Source organism: Maylandia zebra, linkage group LG17 (assembly GCF_041146795.1).
Source record: "Maylandia zebra isolate NMK-2024a linkage group LG17, Mzebra_GT3a, whole genome shotgun sequence".
NCBI classification, from domain to species: Eukaryota; Metazoa; Chordata; class Actinopteri; order Cichliformes; family Cichlidae; genus Maylandia; species Maylandia zebra.
In genome coordinates, this window is record NC_135183.1 from 8,894,777 (window position 1) to 8,918,331 (window position 23,555).

General features: G+C 40.7%; 1 protein-coding gene across 1 annotated transcript; it reads left to right on the forward strand.

Annotated features, from left to right (window-relative positions):
• Positions 1-371: 371 nt before the first annotated feature.
• zmat3 (zinc finger, matrin-type 3) lies at positions 372-23,368 on the forward strand. Its single transcript, XM_004562085.5, has 6 exons — positions 372-760; positions 6,931-7,673; positions 7,766-7,906; positions 8,359-8,525; positions 10,362-10,465; positions 13,445-23,368. Exons 1-6 carry the CDS (start codon positions 637-639, stop codon positions 13,651-13,653), a joined length of 1,488 nt encoding a protein of 495 aa, XP_004562142.1. The 5' UTR covers positions 372-636; the 3' UTR covers positions 13,654-23,368.
• The last annotated feature ends 187 nt before the right edge of the window (positions 23,369-23,555 follow it).

The following is a 23,555-nucleotide window of genomic DNA, read 5'->3' on the forward strand; positions in this document are numbered from 1 at the left end:
GTGTGTGTGTGTGTGTGTGTGTGTGTGTGTGTGTGTGTGTGTGTGGAGAGAGAGAGAGAAAGCGATGATAGTATGATTGTTGACATTAAAAACAAACATAAAACAAACAACCAAAACACTATTATTGCCATTATAATAATTATTAATAAAACTAATAATTGTTTATGTTTTATTTGTACATCTTATTCGCATTTTTAATGCCAGCGTTAGTGCGGCTGTTTTCTCTGCCAGCAGGGGTGATCTGATTGTATGACAGAGGTGTAACATAGTTATACGATGTGTCTTGATTGCCACCCATGTTAAGGAGCAGAGAAGCAGCAGTGGCATCGGAAATGGACTGTACCAAGAAGGAGAGGGGAGGTTAGGGGAATCCAGGCTGGGTTTATGTCATTAAAATCTAGTTTAGAGAATAAGAACATCGTTGCTGATGTTTAATGTGAAAACACCCGCACATCTGGCATGTAAGTCAAGGATTAGCACTTTTTCTCCCTTGGTGTCGCCTTCTGAATTTCCACTCTCCTCTCTCGGGCACCCCTCCGGTGAGAGCCGCGGCGTCTGAGCGTTGGTAGGGACTGTCATCCTGCCTGGCTGCCCGGTTTTTTGGAGAGGAGAAGTTGGCAGAGGGATGTTCCTGCGATGATGGCGCTGCAGCTTAAGAGCGGGGATGCCGCGTACTACCAGAGTGCAGAATACTGCAGAAACTACACTTCGCCGCCTGTCAGCTACGGTGACAGCAGCCATTATCTCGCACGATTGCCAGGTAAGGGGAGGCTGGTCCAGACAGGACCTGCCCTCTGACTGTCAGCAGTTCTCATGCGCATATGTGCGAGGATGGAGAAAAATCTAATCGGAGACATTTGCATATGATAGCGAGGATGTTTAAGCCGGTTGCCCTGATGCTGCTGTCATCATCTTAATGTCATACCGGCGGGTGTGAGGAGGGGGTTCACGAGCCACCATTCTGTTCAGGTTATAGAGCATGGATGCTGCGATGCAAAATCTGAGGTTGTCGGTACTCTTGTATCCACTCGCACTACAGGAGAGCTCCGAATCGCTTCATCCACGAACACTCCAGGTTTGAAATATGCGAAACCTTAATGTAATGCTTAGTTTTCTATCTCGAGCACCGCTGTCTGTGAGAACAAGCGAAATAATCGTTGTGGTCTCCTTTACTTGAGTCGCTGCACAGCTGATGGTGACATGTGGCAATTATACGGAAAGTGTTTCTTCCCTGGACCTGCAAAGTCGCTGTAATAGCGGGCTTTGCTGGCTGGTTTTAGGGGACTCGAGGTCAGTGTCTGTCATAGATGATGAAGATTACCGCATGAGTTTTGATCAACCCACTTGATAATATCCGTGTCATCAAACAGTGACTTGTCATATTCAGTTAAGGTTCTCAGTCATGGTGAAAATGTCACAGTGAATTCACGTTGCAGTAATGCATGAATGTAGGTGGATCTGGGGGTGTAAAAGTACCCCATCAATGGGACAGCCACAGAAAAAAAGAATAAGTACCATTTTCATGCATCAGCCTGCTAAGTGATGAAAAATAAGAAGAAATAAAGAAATAGACCTTTTGTGTGCCTTTCTCTGTGAATGGTTTTTCAGTTTAATAATGCTGCCACTTTTAACTTTTAACTTTGGTACTGTTATTATTGTCAATGTTTCTATGTTAATGACTAAATGTTTTATCAGTTACCAAAGCCAATAATAACACTTGCAGCCAGAAATATGCACATGATTCCCAGCAAGATGTTTTGAAATTATGATAGTTATCTTCTATGAGATAGAATGGACACTAATCAATATAGTAGTAGCAGCTTAATGGATTGGCCATGTGACTGTGAGTCTTTAAAGGCAAATAACACTGACATGTTAGATATTGGACCACTGGATCATTCTATTAACATTAAGTCTTCTCTAGTAGTAGTGATAGCTGAATGATATTCAAATTGTGACTGCGGCTGATATATAAAAATGGACCTGAGGCTTTATTGTAATGGTACAGTGGGTAAATTGCAAAGTACAGTAAGACGTATCTGGTCTTTGCTGCATATACTCTTGCTTGTCCAGTGCCCAGTGAAGCAGATGGAATAAGTGCAGGAGGCATGCGCTTCTCATTGCTCTATAATTGATGTGACACATCACAGAACGACAAGAGAAACTCTAGAGAAAATGAACACTTGGCCTATTTAGAGATTCTCGGTGGAGGCCATCAGATTCTCAGGCTCTAAGACAGGAGATTTCTTTTGTTTTTTTGCTTCTAAACCAAGAACTTTTGAGTCGAGCTCAAAAGAAATCACAAGTGACTGATTAGTGAGTAACTTCTGATTTAGTTTTAAGTAATTTTTGAAAATTACTTTTCAGACTTTGAGAACAACATTGTTAGAAAATTGTGAGGATTACAACACTTTCACCTTGTATTTTGGCCTTTAGAGTAATGCTATATAAGCTTGGTTTTGAATGTGTCATCTAAAAAGCCTCTAATGCAAAACCACAAATGTTTTTTGACTTTGCGGCAAGGTCCACTGCTGTAGATGTTTGAATATGGTCCGCGACTCTGAGGACTGCACTATGTGGGTGCCGATCTGAGTCTAAAGAAAGAAGCAAGCTCACCTTGACCTATCTAGCTCACAGGAAAACTACAGAAAGACAAAAGAGCCAAAATAAAAGCACAGTTGGACAATGTTTGGGTTTTTGGTTTTTTTTCCTTATAACTCTGTTCATGTGTGCTAAATGAGAAGCAAAAAACAACACTTGAAATGCAGGTTGGTTTTTATGCCATCTTTGTGTGATCATCTTCCTTGCTTGAGCATCATAACTGTGCTCCGTTTCTTTCAAACCAATCAATCATTGCCTACAGTCCATCTGCCTAGGATCATAATAGGACATTAAACTAAGTAGATGCTGATTTTGGCTTCACACTTTGGAACAAAAACAAGAGATCAAGCAAAAACAAAAACGAAAACAACAACAACAACAACAACACAGATCAAGGCAAAATATGAACAAATGGATTTAATGTTAGTGTGTGACATACACAGCAGTTGTAGATGGCTCTGTTGGTCATTATGTTCTCTGTACTTTCAGAGAAGGACGCATTAATTGAGCTGAAAATGCCAACAAGCGCAAGGAGTGTGTGGAAAAATACAAAATAAAGCTGTTTGATGTTTTTATTTCTCGAGTTCAAGAACAGATTGACTGTAAGTGCTTCGAAACGTGACCGTGTTTTAAGATTTTAATGATGGAGCCTGAGGAGTGAGAGGCTTCAAGTTACAAATGTACAGAGATGTTAAAGGTCTCTCTGACTAGCAGAGGGACTGAAGTGCAGACGAAGAAAAGACTTGCAATTATGGTGATTGTGTAAAAAGACTGTTTAGACACTGCTCTGTAGCAAACAGATGGAGATTCACCAACAAGCACATAGCCCAGTTACATTAATCTAGAAGAATATGCCGCATAATGAGATCTTACACAAAACTGTCGTGCCAAAAATAGTTTCTTTGCGCTGTGTGTGTGTGTGTGTGTGTGTGGGGGGGGGGGGGGGGGGGGGCATGTGATATCAGACCAAACCATCAGAAAACTGTTTTAAAATTTTGGGATCTTTTAATGATTGTAATGTAAGTTGCAAGTTAACGTGTCATTCTTGGAGGCAGTGATGGTAGAGCTGCAATATCTTCGGGCTTATCTTATATTTTTAACTGGCATACAGTAAATGCAAAGCATGTGGTTAAATGCTCAAACTACTGTGTGGTGGCACGCTGTGTTCCCCAAATTGTTTAATGACCCAAGGAAAAAGGTCAGCCGTCCTGTGGTGGGGGTTTCTGGGTTGCTGCTGTTTCACTCGGCGATCCGGGGTTCTCTCGAGGCTGCTGCCGACAAGGCCGATGCTGTCATATGCAATTGGTGCGATTAACGAACATTGCCGGGCATTGGTGTTTCATGTAGTTTAATATACTGTACTGCTCTCATCCAACGTCCCCAGTGAAAATATGATCATCTGAAGCATAAACTATCAAGAATGTTTTTGTTTTTCTATGTGAAGGGTTTTGGTACCACTTTTAATCTTTTAATTGGTAAAACATTAATTTTATTATCGTTGTAACATTAATAACAGATTTTCCTGTTGTATTTCTCCGTCTTTGCTCTCAAGGCTCCATTTGCTGTGTTGATCTTTGCAATGCACTTTAAGTATGAGTTGGATTTTTCTGGCAATGAAGCATTATTGTTCTGTTAACTGTCTATTTACTGACTCACATTTGTGTTAACCACCTCTACTCCTGTTTACTACAAATGAGTTAGTGTTGATGCTCTCAATGGATGCCTGGGAATACCTCTGCAGGGTGCTCCAAAAACAGCATCGTGAACCTTTCATGAGGTGAAAACATGTAAGGTCAATATGTTGTGACTGTATACAAAGCTTAATTACACACAGCTGCAACATGAACTTACTGTATGTTACTGTCCTCTGGCATTTTGCTTGCGAGCTTGCTCGCCTCTCCTTTGCATGGTGAAGATGGTGAGTTCAAATACAGCAAATCCTCACAATCTCAGATGGAAAACTGCAAACATTTTCCTGTTTACAAAATGATTCCACATTGCAGAGGGACAGCATTACTGCAACAAGTTAAATGTCCCTGAACAGGCTGACTGCGTTTTGAATATAAAAACCTGTTACAAACTAGCTGCTATCACAGGTACAACACACTTGTGGCCAGGTGGTTGCAGCAGATGGCCGCCCCTCCCTGAGCCTGGTTCTGATGGAGGTTTCCTCCTGTTAAAAGGGAGTTTTTCCTTCCCACTGTTGCCAAAGTGCTTGCTCATAGGGGGTCATATGATTGTTGGGTTTTTCTCTGTATCTATTATTGTAGGATCTACTGTACAATATAAAGCGTCCTGAGGTGACTGTCGTTGTGATTTGGTGCTATATATATAAATTTGAATTGAATTGAATTATTAAAGTAGCAGCCAATGTGCTCATGAGCCATCTCCCTTCAAATCTTTTGGCCAATCCCAGCAACAATCCCACCGCACTTTTTCCAGAAACTGCATGGTCTAGGTTTCCATCTTAATGTGTGGGGCACAACACCCAGTTCTGCTCGCTCTTCCAGAGTCTCATCTTGCAGTTGACGACACTATAGTAAGGTCAGTGACTTGTCTAGCATACCTTTCTCCTGAGGTCAGCCAGGCCAGGTGACAGATGGGCAGCTAGACATATTGGACAGACAGACTGACAGTGAGCAGCAGTCGGAAACACAAACAGCCAGGGATGTTATTTTGGGTGCATGATTCACTTCTATCGGGCGTCCGATTGGATGATGAAAGCTTCCAGCACAGTGAATTTTGACACAGCTGTTGGCCTATTACTGACCTGACAATATAGGGAAATGCACTGACACACACACATGCAAACACACACGGATATATTATATTACTAATATTATGATACTGGAGCATCAAAAGAGAACAAACTGAAATTAGTGCCGCACCATTACTAATATCATCCCTTTTTATTATTATTTTTTCATGTAGCACTTACATAGTTGCTCCCAGCCTTCACACACACACTCACACTGTATCAGCTTATCCAAGTAGTCACACTTCGGACTGTATTTTACTGTCGCTGCCTCTATTTGTGTGTGTGCAAACAGATGTGTATGTAATGTCCTGTTTGCATGGCCGCAGGCACTGCAACTCAGACTACTCTTTCTGGTGCCCACTGAAATGTGAAGCTCCTCTGTCCGAGAATGTGTTTCTGTTTGGTAATTTCTCTCCAGCCTTGGGGCTATAGACATATGTACTGTAGTCACTGAGTTCCCTCACAGTGTATGTTTGATGACTGGTCAGTCAACAGTATCTCCTTAAAGGACTCTTCTACATTCATTTACTTAAATAAAATGGAGATCATATTTCCAAATAAGTGGCATTTCGATGATTTTGCGTATGTTTTGTCTTTTACAAAGAATTTTCTTTTTAAACAACTGGCTCAAAATCATCAGGTGTAAAAGCTTTCCACTACAGCTCCTGCAAATTAACATGTGCGACAGAAAAAAAAACCCAAATGCTTTTCTGAAATATAAGCAGTAACATTCTTCAGAGTGTATTTTGATGCAGAACAAGATCACAGCCATCACAGTAGCTCTTTGAGGCTGTACTAAGGCACAGCAGCCTTTTGAGCAAAATGATACCATCAGCAGGCCAACATGCTCACAATGGGATTGTTAAAATGCTGATGTATAGCAAGTACAGTTTTCCCTGCGTTTACGGTGTTTGTTTATAGCTGCATTTGGTCATAAACTAAAGAGCTGGACAAACAGAAAGCTCAATATAATAATGGTAAAAAGCCAGTAGAATCATAAACTGGTTTACAGTTCACACAAAGAGGAACATGATTATCTGAACCTAGTGTCGTGGAAGGCCTTTTTGTAGTTTTTTCACACGCTTTACTCAAAAGAAAATGTCATGGTGTTGTTCAAAGAAAAGAGAGCAAATTACCATTAGTCAGTCAGTGGGATACATTAGCTGATGACTGAACAGAAAGTTGTGATGATCCATTCATCCATCACAACTTGTCTAACTTGAGGCCTCGGGGCTAGAGCCAATCCCACGGAGACGGAGCACAGCGGAGACAATTTACCAGTCTATCACATATGGAGACACGAGTCATCCATTCAGTCTCAAACACAGTTCCTGCTTGAATATAGTAAAACAGACAAGTGCCTAAAAGCCAAAAGGCTATTAAACATTAATCGAAAGAAGTTGCATAAAATATAGAGTGCATGTAAGTGACTGTATTTTTTCATTAATGTCTGCCTTCGTCATCGCTGATATCCTTATCAAGGATTTGCTTATAGGAGGTGTCTTTGATTTCTAATATCTGTGTTTATGTGTGTAATGCAGGCCTGATTGTATTGCTTCTAATGTACCCAGGTCCAGAAACCATGTTGAAGCCTCCCCTGAGTCTCTTCAGTCTTCCCCAGCAGCCTTTCCAACACATGGATTCTTTACATCAGTTGGGACCTCCGCCAATGGCACCTGCACACCCTCTTGGTCCACCACCCATTGCCCCCGCTCAATCTATTGGACCTCCAACTATGGCTCATGGCCAGAGTCTAGGCCTGCCTCCCATAAATGCACCTCATACATTAAGGCCTCCTCCCATTACCCCGCCACACACTTTAGGCCCCCCTCCAATGCCTCCAGGTCAGTCATTGGGGCCTCCACCAATGGCACACACCCTGGGTCCCCCACCAGTAGATCACACACAAGCAATAGTGCCTCCAACCATGGACCTTACACAGCAGCTGGGGCCTCCACATATGAACCCTGCACAAGCACTGGTGCCTCCACCTGTAGTGGCACCAACAGCAGGTCGATTTCCCCTCCCTCCCAGCCCCTTGTCCTCACCTCCTGCTCCCGGCCCTGACCCTTCACAGATGCCCCCAAGGCCCCTAGGACCAGCCCTCATCCCAGCTACAGTGTCCAGCCTCATCTGCGGTCCACTCCCAGGCCAGGCAGCCCCAACCAGTGAGCAGCCCCAGGATGAGGGCTCCTCGCTGGGGACAGAGGAGCAGGAGGACTCTCTGGGACTAGAAGAACTGTGTAAACCGCTGTACTGTAAACTCTGCAACGTTACCCTCAACTCTGCTCAGCAGGCACAGGCTCACTACCAGGTCAGCTGAAAGCCAAATTCAGACATGCAGAATAGCACAGAAAAACATGTGAAGAATCAAATAAAATCGACATCTCGTATCTTTCTTTGAAGGGAAAGAACCACAGTAAAAAGCTACGAAATTTCTATGCTGGCAGTCAGCAGCCACCGGCCATCAGGATCCCAGAAGCCTTTGAGACTGCGGGCCAGACGGCCCTGAGCTCAGGGTCCAGCGACAGTGACGCAGGCAGGCAGGTAAGGCCCATATTTAAGAACTAGTACACAGCCTACCTTAATGCTACAGTGTTAGCTTAGGAGGTGGGTGTGCTGTTGCTGAAGTGGCCTCTCGGATGATGGCGGTCACTTGCTCTGAGGAGGTGGTAGAGAACTGCATAGTCACTCTGTTTCATTTAAACAGCAGACACTCAAAGCATCCACTCACCACTGTACACTCAATCCCTGCTTTTTAAAAGTCTATTTATTCTAAGTAACCAGTGAATTTTTTTTTATTATGTTTGCTAATAAAATAACAATCTTTCTGACAAAAAATAGCATAACTCATAGCTTCCATTAGGCTTTACTATCATTTTAAAGGCAATGTGTTCTTCCTCCTGCTGAAATGGAACATTTCTTTCCTTGTTTTCACAGTGTTTACTCCAAATCTCCTCTCACCACAAACACTGTGCTGCTTTGTCCTGTCTCTGCAGGCGCTGTATAAGGGGGCGCCCAGGGTCATCTTGGCCACAGAGAATGACTATTGTAAATTGTGCGACGCTTCCTTCAGTTCACCAGCAGTTGCGCAGGCCCACTACCAGGGCAAGAACCATGCCAAGAAACTACGGCTGGCTGAGGCCCAACAGAACGCGAGTACCATGTAGGTTTGGGTGAAGACATGTTGGCTTTATTGGACAGAGATTTTATCCTTACTGTGTTTTATGCAGGCATAATGGAGTGGAGGCCCACTACAGACAATACCTTGTTCAGCATTAGCTGAAAAAGAAATATAGCAATTGCAATCAGATATACATTGCATTGCGCAAATATCTTGAGCCATCCATCGTTTCTTTATAATTTGCTAGAAAATTAGTATAATAAAACAGTATATAAGCAAAAGCAGTTTCTATTATTTTATAAAAGCATGCAGCTGAATATTTCTTATGACCACCTTTATTTTGCAACACAGTCTGAACTCTCTTTCTCTCAAACTTCAGGAATAGTTCTCTTGGCTTCTTAAAGGACATTCAAAGCTCTTCTTTGGATGTTGGCTGCCTTTTAGTCTGCTCTCTGTCAACATCATCCCACACTGTTCACTAATGTTGAGGCTCTGGGTAAACTAGTCTATGATTGATAGTCTTCCATTGTGAGTTTCTTTTCAAAGGTGTGCCTTTACTGCATTAGCAGTGTGCTTGGGATCATTGTCGTGCTGAAAAATGAAGCCGTTGCCAATCAGATGCTTTCCAGATGGTGCTGTGTGGTGGATCAAAGTCTGACCAAACTTTTCTGTGGTCATCACACTGATGGATGAAAACATCCATTTTGACAAGATCCTGCACCACTGGCTGAATTTCAGCCCCAAACCATGACAGAACCTCCACTGTGTTTTACAGATGGATGTAGACACTTGTTGTTGTACCTCTTTCCTCACCTTCGCTGTAGATATTATCAACATTTGAACCAAACATTTCACATCTGGAATCATAACTCCAACAGGCCTGTTGATAATTACTTTAAGTCCAGTTCTTGTGTAATTTGGTATACCTCAGTCTTTTCTCCCTGTTTCCCTTCTTTAAAACAACTTCAGCCACCCTTCCACTGAGATCATTTCTGATTAGGCCTAAATGGATCAACTGAAGGACCAAATGCATCTCTCAGGTTCTCTGCCAGGTGTTTGCTGGATATTTTTTCTGTTGTGGACCGGACATACTGTTCATCTGCTGTTGATAGCTCTTTTTTATGCCTGCCCATTTTTTTTAGTCCTCCACTTGTTCACTTTCCTTAGCTGTTTTCTGCTGATCGCACTTTTGAAATCACTGCGTTGCTACAAAATTACTATTTTATTATTTCAAACTGTGTTATCTTTGGCAGTTTTAATAGATTCAACTAAAGAGATAAGAACAAATTATGTGTTTTTACAACAGGCAGCTAGACCAAAGTCCCTAAAGGTACAACTTACCAAAGACAAATTTGGTAAGTTGTCTGTTATGTATGGACATAACACTGGCTTGTCCCTAGAGTTAGGTCCCTTTTTTATGCTTGAATGATTCATAGGTCAGTGTTAGGTGGCTTACAAAACAAACAAACAAAAAACATTCCGCTGGAAATGGTCAGGTGCAAGAATTGGCCTGATAATGAGTGAAAAAGCAGCCTGTGTCCAAAGAAAAGCTTTGCAAGACCAAGCCTGTAGAACACAGGTATGGAACTCCATACCTTGAGGCCTCGAGGGCCGCTGTCCTGCTTGTTTTCCAACCAACCTGCCCTTTTAGCTTCTTATTGGCAAAGCACACCTGATCCAGGTATTCAGCAGCAGTAGGGCAGGGATATCTCAAAAACAAGCAGGATGCTGGCCCTAGAGAAAATAACATGAAACATCTTAGAAAGATGAGGGGTGACTCAGGGGTTTGGCAAAATACGCCATATTTCAAGCTAGCCATGTTGCCATTACATGTGATATGGAACCAACAATTGTTGACTCTAGCTTTGCCTGTTACAGGGAAAGCAGCAATGAGACAACTCCGAGAAGGAACAGGAAAGATGGCAGTGAGTACCGGCTAGTGAAAAATCGTCGCAGCCCACAAGTACCCGCTTCCATGCCAGGTAAGATAAGAAAATTAAATGCTAATTAAAAAGCGACATCAGCACAATTTAAAGATAACTATCAAAAGTCATCTGATAAACTCTTCATTTAAGTGGCATTGTTGTAGCTATCTTGGTCAGTAAAATGCAAAGAAATGCAAGAGATTTTGTCTTATTCCACGTCTATTCAAAGGCTGCAAACTAGCAAAGCAAATTCTGATGTTATTTAATGAATTGACCAATAATATGTCTGGCTATTGAGGGTCATGTCTGTTATTGTGTTATCTTAAGTGGTGGTTGGAAAATACGTCACTACAAACAAGCTATATTCAGCAGTCCTAGAATAGATGTCACCTGTTCATACACAGCGGCTTGAGGACCAATCAGCAGTAAACTTGGCTGTTTCTTTAATGATCTTATATTCTTTTATTTGAGTTATTGGTTGTGTCTTCAAACAACTCTATTTGATGCACACTAGCCTTTGAAATTGGTCTTTTTATGCGGCATAAAATGTGATGTGTATGGTACCTACCCCGAGAAGCCACTGTTCAAAATGCCAATTTATCTTCTAAAAGCTGATTTTGTACTTGCAAACACCCCAACAGTCTTTCTAAAGAGATATAGCGAATGCTGTAAAATCCTTTTCTTAGGTCTAGACCTGTTCCATATACTGATAATTCATGTTACAGCAGCTTTCATGACCCGTAGTCATTTTCAGCAGCCTTTGAGGGCAGTGTCTGTTTGCTGAGTCAGTGTGGAAACTGTCAAAAAAAACTAAATGATGTCACAGATAGGAGTTATTCTCCTAAAGCTCTCTCATGTCACTGGATTTTCTACCGTTTTTGGTGCACCCACCTACTTATGTCCAGTGCATGACCCTCACATGGTCACACATGTTTTCTTTCTTTTTTAAGGCTGAATGTTCTTCTATAATTATTATTTAACTGTGGTTTCTTTGTGTTTGTGTGAGTGTCTGCTTTCGCCCTCGTGTACATGTGTGAAAACAGATACAGAGTAAGGTAATGTCAGACTTTCTGCTGACGTCAAGCTACCATCTCTTTCTGCACGTGTCTGTTTCCTATTCTGTCTTTCCACAGACATAAGCACCTGCACTTCAGCTCGAGATAAAACAAGATAAATCACAAGTCATACAGTAAAGCAAATCCCTCTTAGTCTCCCGCTGACACGCTCTTCCACAGGCAAAAAAAAAAAAAAAATCTGCTGATTCAATCAGTTTTCTTGATGGACAATCCCTAAAATAGCTTCTCTCCCTCTCGTTCTGTCTTTTTTATCTCTCTCTCTATCTCTCTATTTTCTTCTCCTTTTTCTGTGTTGCTAAAACACAAGCAACACTCTGTTTCCAGTGTTCTGCCATCATGTAATCACCGACGCCTTTCAGCTTTTCTTTCTGTACACATTTGTGTACATTTGTCACACACACAGCACTCATACACACATGGGTCTGGGATGCATTTTTATCACTGAACAACAGAAAAAAACCAAACACTGCAGATGAATTCTTTCAACTACAATATCAGTAGCATTTTATATGAAGTTAAAAGTCGAAGATTTAACAGATAAATTTAAGACAGTAAAATGCTGCCTGCATTTTCCTATACCCATTTCATTTTTTCAATGTACAATTATAGCAGCATCCAGAGGTGGCAAAGCTACACATGTTCTGCACTTAAGTAGAAGTACAGATATTAATGTTAAAAATACTCCAGTAAAAGTTGAACGAACAGGATTATCTTTCACGTGTTTCGGTTTAGGCTCAAATCGGTTTGACGTTTGAAGGTCCGCAGTGTGATATAATAACTCCACCCAAATCTGTCAGCAATGAGCAATGAGCCTGTTTTGAAAATGTAAGCAGCAGAAAGTACAGATATTTGTTTAAAAAGGGCATAAAAGTCAAAAGTAGTCATATAAATAAATACTCAAGTAAAGTATGGACACCTGAAAATTCTACATAAGTACTTTGTAGCATCTACTCTTACCAGTAGTATTTTATAAAAAGATAAGAGTCATAGTCAAGAAATGCTAGCATTTCTTAATAATGAGGGATGGGAATCCTAATAGTTTTGCTGGGTTTTTTGGTTAGAAATGAGCAAAAAAAAGAAACAAAAAGTGAAGGAATTGTGAGTTGTCCTATGTTCAGTCCATCCTTTAACCTGAATCAAAAATGTAAACTTTATTGTGGCGCATCTAACCAGTCACAATTATAGGTAAGTGTACTGTCAACAGAGGGAGTGATTTTACAAAGAAACAAAGAAAATATACTCTGAGAAAAGCTACAGTATTAATAAAGTTTAGCTTATTTGAAGTCTGGTGAAAGCCAACACAAATGCTTACTGTGTACTTTTTAATATCACAGCTCTGTCATTAAGAAACAGGAGGATCTGATTAAAGAAATAATCAACAGAATTCAAATGTAGGCTTAGTCTATGTGCAGGTACAAATAGGTGTCCTGTTTCAGGGTCATATGTTACTGCTTATAAAATAAAAACGCAAAATTGTTTGCATCAATGGGAAAAGTTGCATCTAAAAATGTGTTTTCATTACTGCTCATCGGGGTAATGTAGAGACGTTAAAACATTTTAGTTCCAGGAATGATGAGGCTGTCTTACAGAGAACTGATTTGTAAGTGTGCAGTGGTTTCTTACCCAGTGAGCTCTAGTATGAAACATACTGTAACCATCACTGGAGCAGGTTAGGCTGAAAGCACAAGTTACCATGCTGGTACGTGCCAGCGAGATGTAAACCACCTTTGTCCATGTTATTCTAGTGCTAGGATGGGTTTCTTCTGGGAGCTTTAGTATTTCATTAAAGATGTTCTAGTTGATTATCATCTCATTTTGCCACTGTATAAGGCACTAGTTGAAACCTAAAGTTGGACCCTTGGCACTGTATTGTGACTTCCCTCTGCAATAAAACATCTCTTAAAAATAACAGTTAGCAGCCATCCATCTCATCTCTGTAATCTCTCTTTCTCTCCCTCAGGGCCGTACTACAACCCCAGACCGAGGCAGCGCATCCCCCGGGACTTGGCCATGTGCGTGACTCCCAGCGGACAGTTCTACTGCTCCATGTGCAACTGCGGAGCCGAGCAGGAGACGGACTTCAGGCAGCATTTGGAGAGCAAGCAGCACAAAGCAAAAGTGTCGGAGCTAAGATACCGCCATGAGATGGAGAACCTCGGCTACAGCTAAGAGACACAAGAGGGGAAGGAAAGAGAACATGTAAAGAGTACAAGAACGCAGGGCAGGAAACTGAAAATACTGCCATACTTTTGAAGAGCATATTTAGTGGAGTGATTACATCAAGATCTTTTTGCACTTTATTTGGTGTATGGATTAAACACATAATCTTTCAATTTGATAGGAAATATATAAATAGAGGTGGCTGGTTGTGGCTCAGGTGGTAGATCAGATTGTCCACAAAGTGCAGGGTTGACAGTTTGATCCCTATTTCCTGATAGACAGCCCAGCTTTTCGTGTCGCATCTGCTCTGATACAGGAGGCTAAAATCGGATTCCATTAATCCTTGTATTGCTCTAGAAAGTGTGTATTTAATCAGCTCATAACATTCAGAGGAAATTGTAGATTTTTAATCTTAAAACTTTGAACAAAAAAAAAATCTGTTTTCTAGCCACAGAATCAGACTACATTTTTAAGCCATTATCCTTTCTTATACTTTCTGCTCCAGTTCCTCCAAAGCTTTAAGTGGGTTACATTCTGACTCAGGGCACAGGTAAATGCAAAAGAAATGCAAAGAAATCTGAAAGAGGGGAAATCAGGGTTTTGCTTTTTTGGCAGAAAGTCAGGTGGACATGAGAAGAGGCTCAAGAAGCCTCAGCGAAGACAAAGATACGCAGAAAACTTGAAAAGTACAAAAATGCAGACAAGGTTGAGTGAGGGGGCAATTCCTTTATGTTACAAAAACTTGGGAAAACAACTACTAAGTTTTAGTTTGAGATGATTTTTTAAACTCTTACGAGTCATTTAGCCCTGCAGGTATTTTTTATAGGTCCTGCAGCAGGGACTGCAGGGGAAAACTTACAACCACAGAGCCACACGGGACACAAATTCAGCATCTTTACAACCAAACAGATGTAATAAAATCCAAAGCACTACTTGCTAATTTAAAAAATAAGCACAATGAACTTCACCTAATGAAACAGTGTTATATGAAACTGTGAGCCTTAGCTGACTTCCTACTTGTCCTGAGGTGTGTATCAGGCTGAAGGCTCTTGCAAGCCTTGCTGGTGCCTTTGGAGGAAGTTAGGCTAAAGAGTAAGCTTTGGCTAGCCATTTTGGCAATATAGTAAAAAACCAATCTGTCACATTGATTGGATTTTTCTGTATTCACAAATGTTATGTAAATATTCTTAATATTGCAGTATAGATGTAAATAGACTATAGTAGACATGAATCCTATTGATTATTTGATCAGTGTTAGCTCACCATCTCTTGTAAACTCTCATAATCTATTTAACAACTATCAGGAATCTTGTAAGTGTGCACTGAGTGAATGTCTTCTTTTTTGAGCACTGTATGTTTGTGTGTGGATTTCACTGTAGGCCCTCCGTACCACTTTGGATGGCGCCTTTGTAAGTAACTCTGGTACCGTCAGTTATGGTTAAAAAGCTGCTAGTCTCATCGTTTTTACTTTGGAAGGAAGGAGAACAGAGTGCCAGCAGAGGCTGCCCCTAAGGGCGAAACATGCTTTGATGACGAGAACAAGACAAAATTTTCCTCTTGAAAAACGCTCAAACGCGCAAACGCTTTCAAACCGAACGCACTTAACTCTAAACTTCAAATTGACTCGCAAATTGCAGCGCTCCTGGATGTTTCTGCTTGTGAGACATGTCATTTAATACTCCCAGTCTTGATTCCCAGAGGGAACGTAAGCAGGTTTTACTGCAGTGTGTGCAACGACTGCTAAATAGTAACACGGACTGTGCCGCAATGGTTTTATTTTGTGTTGCTTTGGCCTGTTTGTGTTGCTTTTTCCACATACGAGGAGATCCAGCTGTGTTCCTGTGTTTAGCCCGTTCTGGGGGAAAAAAAGTTATATAATTGAAGTTAAATTGGATTAACTGTTCCAGTTTAATGGTCCTGAGCCGAACACAGCAAGTTGTCACAAGGCATTCAAAGTCTATAGTCACATTTAAAATTGCTAAAAAAATAAGTACTAATAAAATGAGTCTTTTATGCTGATCTTCGCCACAGATATCAATGATAGTGAAGGGGTCACAAAATGTACATATTCAAGCAGAAAAGCTTGTCATTCAAAGCCCTTCTTACTAATCCTTTAAAATAGAACGGTGCTTTCCCCCCATTGTAACAGAAAAAGATTATCAGCATACACCTGTGTTCAAAAATCAATAATTTGTTATTGAAAAGAGAAGAAAAACCTCCCCTTTAAATCTGCTTTTGCGGAAAAAAACCATTCCTCAGTAATTAAATCAGTCTGATCAGTTCATATAATTAGATGAGCTGGAAAGCGGAATTGAAAGCAGCATCCTGGCCTTCTCTTTGCTTGGCTTTGTTTGCTGCAGGGAGAGGCAGCTGCTCACATCTTATATTTGTCTCCAGAGCACAAATACACACACTTGACCACACACTAGGATGCTCGGGGGAATAGCACTGTGAGAACAAAGCGCTGTGGCATTTTTGGGGATTAAAACGCAACAGCAAGGCAGAGCTAGAGGGACGTACAAGCAGAAGGCATTCAAATTAAAGTGCTCGCCTATTTATTAGCCCACCTTGCCGCACAGTTTAATGAAACAGGAACAAAAAGCCGTGGGTGAGCTAGTCTTGCGCGTTGAGGCAGAGTTGCAGTCTGTTAATAGCTCTCCTCCTCCTAGAAATAACACGCTTTGTCTTACATGAAAGCGCTGGGAGCATTACCTTTTATTACGCTGACAGGCTCTTGGACTCAAAATGAGAGTCACACTCCAGTGCAGCTATTGAAAACCTTCTGCAAGTGCAGGAAATGATAAGCTGGAGAAAACGAGGAGATCACAGGAAGCTAGTGGGCTCCTACAAATACAGCCTAAAGATCCAGACAGAAATGTTCATAGTGGAGCGTTTGGACCCCTTTCTGTGATAATTCCACCTGTTTCGTGGCTTTTTACCACTTAACATGAGGCACTGATACTTAATATTTCCTTGTTTGATAGTAAGTTTGTCGCGTAACTTCTGTATAAATGCTGCCCATTTACCATAAATTCAGATGGCAAATGGGCAGCATTATTTGTAACTCACACAACCTATTGATGACATTAAAAAAACATTAAACGCAACCTGTCTTTGTGCCACACACCAGCAAAGTATCAGCTGCCATCAAGATGCCCCAGAAATCCCTGGTCTGTGTCAAAACCAACACAAAGTGAAGTACTGGTTGTTTCTGGGGGAATCATGTGGCTCTCACAGGGATGTAGAGGTGAATTCTTTGACGGATAGGGATCGGTATCATGGCGCTATTACGCTTGCACATACTGTTGTTATTCTGCATCTTATTCATTAACTTTACATTAACCCATGGTCACACAATCAAGTTAATTTCATGTGGGCTGTAGGCTACCAGCATACGTGACACACGTGGGCCAGTGGCAGGTGAACTAGTGGAAAACTGCATATTCCCGCCAACGTGTGCGAGATCTCTGTCGTTTTCCCCCCACAAAGATGACATTTGATGACCTTCCCTTCATGTTGAGTTTTGACACCTCAGTGTACATCAGGAAAGACGTGGTTGATGACCATTAGAACAGTTTGCAGGTTTTTCCAAAGGTAGCTGAACAGGCAGAGACCACCATCACTAACCTCTGATGCACACCCAGTCATTTTGTTCTATAAGCAGTCCTGAAATTTGACAGAAAGAGCTTCAGGTAGGCTTCTAAGGGATAAATAAAATGTCACAACAGTTGTGATTTGGCACTATATAAACAAACTTAAACGGAACTGAATTGAATTGAAATCTTGGAGCTAATGTTTAATTTGCTCTGGCAGAATGCGTCTGCCATCCCCCAACTTTCAAATAGATTTCCACCTGATCTTGTCTGTGCCAGTCCAATTACAGCTGGTTATCAACTACAGGGCGAGTTTGATGCACCGACTCACCCCTCTGAACGCTGTAATCACTTTACATTTTTCCCTCAACATGACGCCACACGTTGCTCTGAGTGTTTACAGGTCTAATTGCATCCAGGAGCATTGAAACAGACTAATTTGCATAAGCGCACGTCGTAGGTGATGCCAAGCTAATTATCTAGTATTGTAGAAAGGTTGGCGTTAGCTCCAGGTTCAAAGGGCAGCGTGCACAAGAAATAATAGGAACCAATCTGTGTCAGTGTGCACGCACCGATCGATATGTCACACGAGTCGGGCCTCAAGAGGATTTACAAGGACTTAAAGTGTTTGTAATCAACATTTGATTCTAAAACGTCTGTTTTCTTTTCAAGAGCTTAAAAAATGACAAAATTATTGCGTAGCAGGAAAATCTCAGAAGCAGAAGGGTCTTGCTGAAAATAAACGATTAAGCCTGAAAAAACGTGGCAAACACAATTTGCACTTAATGAGCTGAAACACAGCAGCCCACCAGTTAAGTGATCCTTTTACACAAGACTATTTTTGGAAGGATATTGTAGCGCTGAAACGTTTTTCTGTTGTTTTTTTGTTGTTTGCCTTTTGGGGTTTTTGCATCAGAGGATTTCTATTAATTGGACAAATGTTTCACACAGACAAAGGCCAAAAACGTAAATAAATAAAAGCACTGTGGGAAATAAATGTATTTACATCAACATATGTCCATTAACCAGTACAAATGATTTAAATTGGACTGTTTAGTTATTATTTAGTATGTTAATGTGCTGAAACAGTTACTATCTGGGGCACTGTATCCATTTCTATTCTATGTTTACTTGTTAGAAACTATAGAGAATGTGAGTACAATATACTTAATAATTATTGGTTTCACTTATCTATTTGCGGCTCTACTTCAGCAGCACAGGTTAATAAGTTAAACTTCAGTGCTTCGCAGTAAATGACAGAGTGTGTTACGTATCGCACTGTATAAAATGTATCTGGTTTATTTTGTGCATGAGTACAGTCATACCTAATAACTGTTAAGATCTTTCTACCACAGGCTGAGACTATAAGGCTGCTGTTCAGGAGTATTTAATGACGTTTACACAGCTGGTTGTTTGGAAATGTCTGTGTGCTGTGAGGAATCTGCAAAATGGTACTGGAAAAAAAAATCCCACGTTTGCAGTGAATATAAAAATACACTGATGTTTATTTAGAAAATGTGTTCTACCATATGTTGTTTAGTCTTTGTTGTCATTATTTGCCTCTAATGAACTCCTTATGCTAAAATCTACGAGGTGAGAAGCCGAAGCTGTTGCAAATGTGTGTGATATTTGTCATTTCTGTGTTTTATCCATGCGCTGGACTGTTGGACTGAGCAGATGAGGGTAGATGGGCAACACTGTGCGGTTAGGTAGAAACCCTTGACTCAAATTCTGCTTTTCATGCTGAATTATATGGTGGCCCCCCTATATGGAAAAGTTATATATATATTAATCTTATTAAGTTTGTATCTGTGTTTAAATGAAAAGCATACAAGAGTGAAAACAGATATAAGATCCCTAGAAAAATTGTATAAATGAAACCTGTATGTTTTGGATACTTCCTAAAACAATATATGAAAGTGGCCACTTTTATGTGTAAATCATATAAGCCTTATATGATTCACTATATGAAGTAGGCCCCATCTGATGCAAGTCTTTTATAAGTTTTTTCTATTCCTTTTCCATATGGGCCAGAAAGGTCAAATGCCCTGCAAGTTAGGAAATCAACAGCAAATAGAAAAAAATAATACAAAAGCACACAAAACACACAAATGTTGAATAAAACACCAATAGAAAAAAACTGTAAAAATTCACAACGGAAGTGTTTTTGGGAAGACAAGAACATGAGCGAAGATCTGAAGAAGTGACAGAAATCAGAAACATGTGAAAGACTGCACTGAGACCTGTTTACAAGAAGTGAAGGATTCTTATGAGGGAGAAAAAGATCCAAGTAATGTGTGTTTAATTGAATGACTCATATAACACTGTAGCTGCATGTTGGCTATTAGCTTTTATTGTTAGCTGGTCACTTCTGCAGTTGGTCCATCACGTTATTGTCTCCTCAAAACCCCTTCAAACTGCTTCCCCCTTTTTTGTTAAGGTTTTGCTGCGTTTTTTCTATTTCCATAGTGTTTTCTTTGGTTTTACTGATGTGACTGCAGAATTAGGTGAACTGGAGTGTCTAATTTTAAAGACACCATGTTAATGGGCACAGAACAGTTTGCTCAGGTCAGGTCAGGTCAGGTGTCTGGATAGAACTAGATCCAAATGGATGGCTTACCATGATCTGAAACACTTTTTCAGTTTAGCTACACATACAGGCACACAGTCGGGATTAGTTAGCCATGCTCACCAGTGGTACTACGCCATTGATTTTCAAATGAGGGCAACAAACACATAATAAGGATTCTTCACAAAAAATGAGAGACATTTCTACTTGTTTTTACAGCTGGATTTCCAGAGACAGTAAAAGTTTTGTGAGTGCTTTTTTTTATTATTATTTTTTTTTTAACTTTCATTCTGAGACTTTGATTCAACTCTTGTGTCTGTGCTATAGATCCAAGAGGTAATTAAATTAGCCCAACATACAAACAGCTCCCCAGGCTCTGTTCAAGCTCCGTAACCCAACACCTCTAAAACTCACTAATTACTACACACACACGCTGCTGTGCACACAGTCTCCTTCATGCTTTTTGTGATTTTAGACTGACTTATGTAGTGGAACTACATTTTTGCCAAACTACTTTTAATCATAGTTTTCTGCAGCTCTCTACTCTGACGGCTTCCTAACAGCTCACGCTGACAGCACTCTGAGTACACATCAGTTCCAGACTGTGGTTACAGCCCATAACTCCCAATGAAACCACACACAGTTAAGGGTCTTTCTTGACCTTTAGCTGTTGTAAGCCTTGGGGAAAACTTATTTTAAAGAAGATCTTTCACACACCCCACACACACACCTTCATTTATAGTGTGGGGTCCCCCAAACCTCCCATAATGCTCCTGTAATCTCCTTGAAAACCTCAGCATACTTTTAGTGCCTCTGAAGAGTGTTGCCAATATACCACTGACTGACTAAATGGATGCCTGAACAACTTCTGTGTGTGTGTGTGTGTGTGTGTGTGCGTTTGGGGGGGGGGGGGTCTGAATAAATGTGGCGATCACTATAATGGATCTAAGCTAATAATTATTACAGTGAATTCATGTCTCAAGCTTTCTCTTCCACGACCCGGCTCCTACCGCTCCAGGGGAAATAAATGTTCTGTTAGTTGATGCTGTTATTGACTCACAGGGAGAAGACGCTCCTCCATAGCCTAGTTTCCACTGCACTGATAACCAGGCCTTACTCACTATCCTTGATATTACTTCTGCCAGGAAAGCTGTTTCTGCGCCCCTGGTATTGTTTATCTGTCAGCGGGATATCACAAAAAAAGTATGAACAGATTGCCGGAAATGTGGTGCACAGGCCGTTAGCACAAGTCGTTAGCTTTCATCAAGGATGGGATGGCCATTTGATCTGTTCGTTCTTTTGTTTTTTGTTATTTTTTGTTATAATGATTTATAAAATGGCGTTTTTAAAAAAAGTTTTACTCTGCATTAAAACAGCGATATTTACAATTCATTATGGTAAATGCAAGGCTATGCAGTGCTACTTCACATCATTGCATCAGTGGTCCTAGAAGACTCAAGAGGGATTTGCTTCAAACTGACAGCTCAGCACACGTCTGACAGTCAGCTCAGTGAGACATCAATATGAATCTGACTGAAACAACAACCATCACTCAGGGTTGTTATTGGTCTTTGGTTCTGATGTGTGCGTGCAGTACTGTGCAAAAGTCTTTAGCAACCCCTCTCTTTAATGTTTTGCTTCCAAGGAGCCAGCCTTTCATGTCAGTTTTAAAGTGGTCTCCAGCAACAGTTCTCCAGGCTTTTTTTCAAAGCTATCCTTTGGACAACTTTGAAACTACTACTACTGAAAAACCGACTAATCACAGCATGGTGTGCAGTGTGTTCTCAAAGAAATTGAGGAAACTGGGCTAATGGAGGACAAAAGAAGATGCAGGAAGCCTAAAAACTGTCTACAGCAGATGATCATTACCTGAAAGTCATGTCCACAACATAAAATAAATGCAGCAAAGACCTGAGAGATATATCTGGGGCTGCAGATGATCCATGAAAGCCTCATCAGTAATTAAATTCAATGAACTGGCCTCGCCAGTTGACAGACCTCAATATTATTGAAGCATGATTAAAATACACAACATATTTGCAGGTGTTTTAATGAATCAGCGCACCTGTGTCCCATATTTCTAGCAAAATATTAAGAAATGAGGCATGACTCAAGACTTGTGCTGCACTGTATATGCATTTCTGTAATTATAAAGGAAGTAACACAAATCTGGTGCGACTAAAGGTAGGTATCTGCAGAATTACTGGAACTGAATGCGGGCAGGACTAATGAAGTTTACAAAAGACACAGAGAAGTCATTGTTGGTATGAATTCATGATGCTTTATATTATATTTTTATGTAATAATAAAACTATAAATAAATAAATAATATACAAAATCCCCAATGCAAGGGGTTAAAGTTGTCACAGTGACAATTTCTTCTTTGTTTACAAATGCATAAAGTCAACTGCCAGCTTCTTCCTTGATCTCATATTGTCCCAGAGTTGTAATACATGTCAGTTATAACATCTGCTAATTGTTCTATGTGAAGAAGATTAAAAAATGAAATGAGCCGTTGCCTCACAGCAAGAAGGGGTTAGACTCCACCATCTCACCGGGGCTTTTTTGTATGGAGTTTGCATGTTCTCCTGTGCTTGTGTGGGTTCTCCTTGGGTACTCGGGCTTCATGCAGACATGCAGTTAGTCTGTCTCTTTGTGTTATCTGGTGACCTGTCCAGGGTGTCATTTTGAGGTCTGTGTTGCCTCCATTGTCCTCACCTGATTTATTTTTTTACCTGTTCAGTTCCAGGAAAGAAGATTTCTGTATTATTTACTCACCATGCAGTCCTTCTCCTCATTTTATTTGAGATTGTTTTGTTAAATGACTGCTCTCCATAGTTCAGTAGAAACATATAACTTGTCTTTTATAGTCCTTGACATGATTATTTTCTGAGTGCCTCTTCATTTGCTGTTTTTCTCTCAGAAGAACCACCAAGAGGCTTGTCACGTACAAGTGCAGCAGGAGTTCCAGGCCAGGGCTCCTGCTGCAACAGTTTGCCTTAGAAAAGCAAAGTGTTGTTTAGACATTTATGAGGAAGTGATGACCTCCCCCTGGGGTGGAAGCGGGATTTTCCTGGAAGAGACACAGAAAGTCAAACATGCTGGCCTGATATACGAGACATCTGTAGATTTCCAGTTGTATGCAGCAGTGGTCTTTGTTCCAGTGTTGTGACAGAACAGTGCAAGAATGGAGGGGGACGTTTCAAAACAGGAAGTTGGTGAGTGTGAAGAAGCCAAATGTTCAGGATCTACCTGTAGCCTGCTGCTGCAAGGGAAATGAGACATGCAGTTCAAGGGTTATAAGCTTTTCTCTTCTTCGCCACTATCTGCTACACAGACTGACCTCTGTAGAAATGAAGTATACAGGACCGCTATGAGCCTTTTAACCTGCTTACAGACTACTGTTCTCGACCTGTTTGTTCCTAAGGCACCATTAGAGATTAAACCAGATCATCATGGCACGCCGTAATGATTGTAAACACATATTAACCAATCTCTATTAGTGTAGCCTTGATATTACACAAAATTGGAGGTGTCAGACACAATATTCTAATGGTCTGGTATGAACCGGATGATTTAATAATAAAAGAAAATGTGTGCATGAGTCTTGAGACCCACATGTGCCAAAATGAATTAAACAAATACATGAATCAAAAAGAAAGTAGCGTCTTTAATTTATTAAAATTTGAAATAAATAATTATCTTTTAAATGAAATGAATTGACATTTAATTGTGTATTCATATATATT